The 6520-nt window shown below is 52.0% G+C and overlaps 1 protein-coding gene across 2 annotated transcripts in view; it reads right to left on the reverse strand.

Annotated features, from left to right (window-relative positions):
- Positions 1-6434, reverse strand: part of LOC102881036 (UL16-binding protein 3) — an 8527-nt gene extending 2093 nt beyond the window's left edge. For both annotated transcript variants that reach the window (XM_015592367.2, XM_006915775.3), the window contains exons 1-4: positions 5142-6434; positions 1388-1639; positions 884-1162; positions 99-228 (exon numbers count right to left, since the gene is read on the reverse strand). In XM_015592367.2, the coding sequence (XP_015447853.1) occupies positions 116-228; positions 884-1162; positions 1388-1639; positions 5142-5208 (711 nt within the window). In that variant the 5' untranslated portion in view covers positions 5209-6434 and the 3' untranslated portion in view covers positions 99-115. The remainder of the gene's footprint in view (positions 1-98; positions 229-883; positions 1163-1387; positions 1640-5141) is intronic.
- Positions 6435-6520: the final 86 nt, after the last annotated feature.

The raw sequence follows: 6520 nt of genomic DNA on the forward strand, positions 1-6520 counted from the left end.
TTCAGCAGGGGTTTAGGTGTTGGGCAGAAAATTCATCTTTCCCTGTTCTCACTCCAGGCCATTACCTCTCCACTTCCCCCTAAATTCTGTCTCAGTACCTGTTACTGCAAAGGACTCAGCCGGTGATTCCAATCATGCAGCAGGTGAGGACCACAAGGAGAGTCCAAATGGTGGATGTGACGGTCGTGGCCTTGGAATGGGCTGTGGCTGGGGCCGTGGTTGGTGGGTCTGCGATGGAAACACAAGAGTGACCGCCATTATCCATCCCCCCAACCTAAGGAGATGCCTCCCCGCTCCCGCTGCCCAGCTAAGCCTACGATGCAGATAGTGCCTCATCTGCAAATGGCAGCTGCTGGGACAGGTCCTGAGGTAGACAGAAAGAGAAGGGATATGTCCTGTCCTCCAGGGGCTCCCACAGCTAATGGGGGAAGCAAGGGTCCCAGTGTAACCAATCGCTGCTGCCATGACGGAAGAGGAGGTGACACGTGACGAGGCAGGTAGAGAAGTCCTCTCAGGAGCTGACGTTGGGAGGGGTTCGAAGAACCTCCAGAAGTAGACCAAGTGAGACCAAGAAAAAGAAAAGTGATGCTAAGAAGAAGGAACGTCACAAAAAAATACTTCTGGAAGCAGAATGCGGCCCTCCTGTTTGGGACCGTGAAATCCACGGGGAGTGGTGCAGAGGCCTGGACAGTGACACAGAGGTGGAGGACGTGAGGAGGGAGAGGAAGGGTGACAGAACACGGCTGTGGCCAGTACGGTCTCAGGAACTCACCGCAGATGGAAAACTTCAAACCACACACGCACATGCGCACACGCACTCACACACGTGTAAATTAACGTCGCCTCAAAAGAACCCCCACTTTGTCGCCATCCTCTCAGCTACCTCTTGTCTCTGCCGTCCTCTCAGCTGCCTCTTGTCTCAAGACGTTAAGCCACTTGCTGCAGTCTCCCTCGGAGATCGTTTTGAAGGCCTTGGTCACGTCCTGGTTGGGCTTCCACTTGTTCTTCATCCGTTCACCTCCAGAATGAACCACTGTGTACTCCGTGTTCTCAGCGTCAAAGATAAGCAACTTCTGTCCATTGAATGCAAACTCCCAGGATCCGCTGGGGCGTCCACGGGCTTCCCGCTGACACATCATCCTGACCTGCAGGGTGAGAGGAACTACCCCACACCCCGTTGGAAAGAGGTCTCTCTGTGATCTTGACGAACCCTCTGCCCCGCCCGGTGTCCCCCTCCTCTGCACTCTGCTAATCTGGCCTTGTTCTCCTGACTCTTCTGCTGGGCTAATTGGGAAGAACCGACATCACTTTCCTCTTCCACACGGATACAATAAATGCCCCTGCGCCCACCATCCGCTCCCTCCTGCCCTTAGACTTTCTAACTTACCGCTGTCTGTGTTTTGCTCCGGTTTAATGTCAGGCAGTTCCTGTTTGAGCAAGTCCCCCACGTCCTTCAGCGTACCAATCTGTTCTTCCCAGAAATCTGTGGCATTGACCTTCTCTCGCAGGTGATTCACAGATATAACGTTGTTGTCACAGTCATAGGAAAGAAAATCATTTCCATCCAGCTGACCCTGAACCTTACACCGTGGTTGTCTGTTAGAGCTGATACTGAAATCATAGTGAAGAGAGTGAGCATCTGTGAAGGAAAAACACAGGTGAGGGTTAGGATTAGGTGACAAGGACCCAAGGTACCCTCTGTCTCATCGGTGACAGCAAGAGAATCCTCCCCGATGGCTGAGCTGGCAGAGCAAGAGCTGACCCTGCCCGGCCCCTCCTTTCATCGGTGGAAGGCTAGTAGTGCTCCTCCCTTGCTTGAGGAGAACAAAGAGTCCTCTGCCTGTGAAGAAACCAGACATTCCCAGATATGTCCCCTCTGTCCACCAGGCCAATACACATCATCAGTCAGCTGATAACTAATGAAAGGTTGCCTCAGGTAGCTCTTAAGGACAGGCCTAGATACAAGAGATGTCAGAAATGAGCCATATGCATAAGGAGTTAAAGAGCATGTAGGGTGCTTCTGAGGAAGCTGGATAATGGTGCGGGGTGGGGGTGGGGGGTGGATAGATCCCAAAGTTGGAGAAGGCACAACTGACAATTACAGTTCACAAGATTTAGCACAGACCTGGGAAATCGTGCTAACCTGCTACTCAGATGGATCTTGCAAGCTTGGAACAAAGCATTGGCCCCACTGCATAACATAAAGGAAAAGGCAGAATTTCTGAGGCAGGCAATAGAGGGAGGGATCAAATGGCTCAGAGAAGTGAATATCCTAGGGTAGATGTAATATGAAAAGGCAGAAAAGTCTCTAGTCAACCATGGTCCATGGGAAAGCCTGAAGATAAACTCTCGTTTCTCAAGCCTGTGAGGAAAGCATGAGAGAGAAGAGCACCAGAATTCTCAGAAAGCTCACTCGTGACTTTTGCTGAAGGTCAGGAGTGGGGGTCAGTGATCCCCAAATGGGCTTCCAGTAACAATATGGCTGGAAAATGTTGATATAATAGAGGCCGGGTGGAAGTTCTCTCTGTCAGGAGCAAAGTAGGTTTGGTGATCAAAATGAGTAGGAAGGTCAGAAATCCAGCAGGGGCCTCCCCCACAAAGAGCCATGACTCCGGCTCACAGCCCACGGTGATCCTACAGGCAAAAGGGACGGGCAGCCGACCTGGATACTTACTGCGGGACTTACATCTTGAAAACAACAAAGACGAAACACAAGGATGGTTGATCTACAGGCTGAGAGCAGCCTCCCAACAAAAGACTGGATCTTTTGTCCAGTTTCCAGAACTGAGCCGCTTCCCAAACCCGGAACCCAGGACCAAAAGGAGAGGCCAGGTTTCAATGAGAAAGGACCTTACAATGTCACACAACAAGGGCAACGTCCTTCCGGCCTTCCCCAAGGATCCATGTGGCCATTGACATAGGTAAACGTACTCTGGGAAGCAGAAACTACCATCCATTTATATTGAACCGAATGTGTGAGTTGACATCGTCCCCAAGGTTCAGAAGTGACCTCATGAGACCCTGTTCTTAACATGGTGCCTGGGGCTTGGGCCAGGTAATAAACAGGTCCTGTCCCAGGTCCTGCTCACGAAGGTGGTATGGGTCCATAGATCCACACAGCGGTCAAGCCACATTCCCCGTATTTTTAACAACAGTAGAAAATCTTTGTAGTTATTGAATTCCTTGCGGGCCAAGGACTACCATAGTAAGGAAAATCAGGTACAATCTTATCCAACTGCCTTCCGCTTTCTCTAAATAGAATGTTAAAACAGTGCTTAATCCTGGAGAAAATGAGAGCAATGAGTACCAACCTTAAGACGAATAAGGAGGCAGGACGTGATCCTTGTCCTATAGTCATTGAATAACAGTCCGGTCTGAAGACTTTCTGTAAATGGCTAGCTCCTAAATATTTTCAGCTACGCAGATCATAAGTCTCTTTGCAACTACTCGACTCTGCTGTTGTAGCCGGAAAGAAGTTACAGGTGATACATGAGAGAATGAATGTGGCTGGACCTGCCACTAGGGCCCTATGACCCCGCAGAATCTATGAATCTAGAGGTACCTGTGATATGACAAAGTGCTATGGGGACTTCGCGGCAACCCAATTGGAGAATCACATCACCAACCACTCGGGTCAGAATCGAGACCATGACACTTGCAACAGAAACATCCACACCATTTAAAGAAGTTCCCGGTAAAGCACCGGGGCCTGTAGATTGAGGCCTCTGGTTATGGGCTATCCCAGTGCCCATCATCAGTGTCATTAGGTCAGGCAGGCCCAGCGGTACCCAAAAGAGAAGTTACTTTCTGTCACTGAAATGAGCAGTGTCACAAGGAACAAATAAGAAGCAGGTTTATGAAGAACATAAATTAAAATGTTGCATTGCCACAAAAATCGACTCATAATTACGGCTTCATGAGATGTCTCTCAGAGCCCCCTTGGACTAAGAAATCCAGCCTACAGAGAGAGGGGGGCAGTGGCGCACACCTGTGGAACCCAGATCCTTTCGCATTCATTTCACCCAGAAGCTGCAGGAAGAATACCGCACAGTTCTGGTTCCTGAACACACATAACAGGCTCCCTGGGCGATGATTCCCCAGGGGAGGGGCACTCGTATCTGGGACACGCTATATGCACTAATGTGGGACCAGGAAACCAGGACAGTGACCAGATCTGGTTCCCCATTCATTTCTACGCTGTCCTTGGCTGCTTTCCCACTAGAAGCTGAAGGTGCGTGGTGCATCAGAGACAGGTACTAAGTGGCCTGCGAAGATCATAACACCCACTACATGCCCTTTGCTGCTGTGTCCTGAATGACCTCCTCCTCAGTAGGTGGAAAATGTGGGTTTGGACCGAAGAGTAGAGAAGAGTGACCTCCCTTCCCTGGGTTCTAGGGTCCTATTTGGAAACTGCTTCCTGTCCCTCTGAATGTGGACCTGACACTGCTGGGTTTCCTTAGCCAAGGGTCATAAAGTGCCACTAGGGGGAGGAAGTGACTAGGGTCTTCACACTCGGGGAGCACTGGAGTTCTTGGATCCCCATAGAACTATGGAATAAGGTGGCAGTAGCTGTGGCGGGACAAGTGACACCAGAGCTTCCCTGGGAAGGAAGGAAGTGGTAGTTTGCGGGCAGAACTCGCTGAGAAGTTCAAGGGCGGAGGGTCAGTGGGGAGGAAAGTCCTATGATGAGAGTAGGGACATATGGTTGTTCTTGGGTCGCGATCCTGCAAAAGCCCCCATGTCCTGACGTCCCGGGTCCCTGGGCTGCGGCTGCCGCCTCCCCAGAAGCGCCCGTGCACGGAAAGGGTGGGGGTGCTTCGGGAGAATGTGCTGCCGCTCCTCCTGCCCTCCCCTTTGCTCCTCCCCGCTTCCCAATTTGCCCAAAGGCACTTTTTCTCCATCTCAGTCGGTCTCTCGCCTGACTTCTTGCCTGAAGGGCGACAACCAGTCCCGGAGGTCGCCAAAGTGGAAAGGAGCCCCCGAAAGGATTGAGGAGGGGGCGGCCGCGCCACCCGATGGAAAGGTTCTCCAACCCGGTGGGAAAGCAGTCCCTGTGCCCCGTCTTAATGCCCCGACCCCTTTCCTGCCGCCTTCTTGCCCCTGCGTCCCACCGCCCCACTGCCTGTTACATCGCAACTCACCGGGGCGCGCCCAGGGACAGACCCACAGCAGAAGCAGGAGCTGGAGAAGATTCAACTTTGGCGCCATGGCCACGAGCGGCCGGCAGGGCGACGACCGCGGCAGGGAGTTTTATCGGAGCGGAGAGCTGGGAAAGCGTCCGGGGTGTTTCCACCTTCCTCCCTCTTCTGGCAAAAGCGACTTGTGTGGAAAAGTATTCTTTGACTGGAGGTCGCTGCTAGAGGGAAAGGTGCGTGGCTGAGGCTGAAGTCTCAGCGCCTGACAAGTGCCGATTGACGATGGACACGCAGGCGCATCGAGGCGAAGCGATGCACGGTATTAGCCCTCGTCGTAGCGCTGCCCGATGCTGACTCAGAACTCCTCTTCCAGACCTACTGGCCTCCTTGCTCTGCCCAGCTCTCCTGCGCGTGGCCTGCGAAGCACCCTTTTAAAGTCATGGGGCGGGACTGGGAAGAGTCATGGGGGCATGTCTGGGAGGAGTCATGGGGCCGGGACTGAGGGCGTGATGAAACACCAAGCAGCTGTGATTTCAGTTTCCAGATCACAAATCTCTTTGCCACTACTGGCCTCTGCTGTTGTAGCCACAAAAATGTTCCAGGGGCCGCTGGGACGGGGCAGACCCGGGGCCCTAGGGAAGAACTGAGACCCACGGGAGAACTCGAGCACTGTGTTGAAAGAGAAGAGTGTCCTTGGCAACAAAGAATTCAAATACATGACAAAGTTAGAGTCAAAAAGGAAGTTTTATTGAAGACAGTAACACTCCATAGACAAAGGGTGGTCTCCTCTCAGAGGCAAAGAGAGACTCAGAGAGACTCAGAGGGAAGAGACAATCCAGTCAGATGACGACAGCGGCAGAGACAGAGGAAGGCACTGAGGGGAGCCCCAGAGCGTTCAGTTTATAGATCATTCTTTAGTTCCTGTAAGTTAGAGTTTGAAGACTTTGTTTACCCGTTTGCCTTTGATTTGGACCAACAGTGAAGAAGGATGAGAGTGTGTAGCCTGAAAGACCAGATGGCAATTTCCACTGTCTGATCCCAAGGTTCTGCATGGTTTTAGCCTCAGGGAATGATTTTATTCTGGGTAGGGAGCCACTTAAAGACTGTCTTTCTCCTGTTTTCCCTTCATGTGTGGGAAATGGGTTGTTAGCAATCCCAGCAGAAATCTTTTCTTCTTGTGCAGATTTTCTCCTGGTCTGGCTATAGGGCCTGATCAGCTTCCTGCAGTCTCCGAATATAGCTTGACTTAACATTTTAGTTTTCTTGCCTTCTCCCTACATTACCCCCACACCCCCACACACCACTGCCTGGACAACAGGTCCCACTGCGGATTCCCCAGCCCCACCCCTCACTCAGTCCTGCTCCCAGCCTGCCACCATGCTGGG

This window comes from Pteropus alecto, unplaced genomic scaffold (genome assembly GCF_000325575.1).
Source record: "Pteropus alecto unplaced genomic scaffold, ASM32557v1 scaffold176, whole genome shotgun sequence".
In the NCBI taxonomy this organism is placed as follows: Eukaryota; Metazoa; Chordata; class Mammalia; order Chiroptera; family Pteropodidae; genus Pteropus; species Pteropus alecto.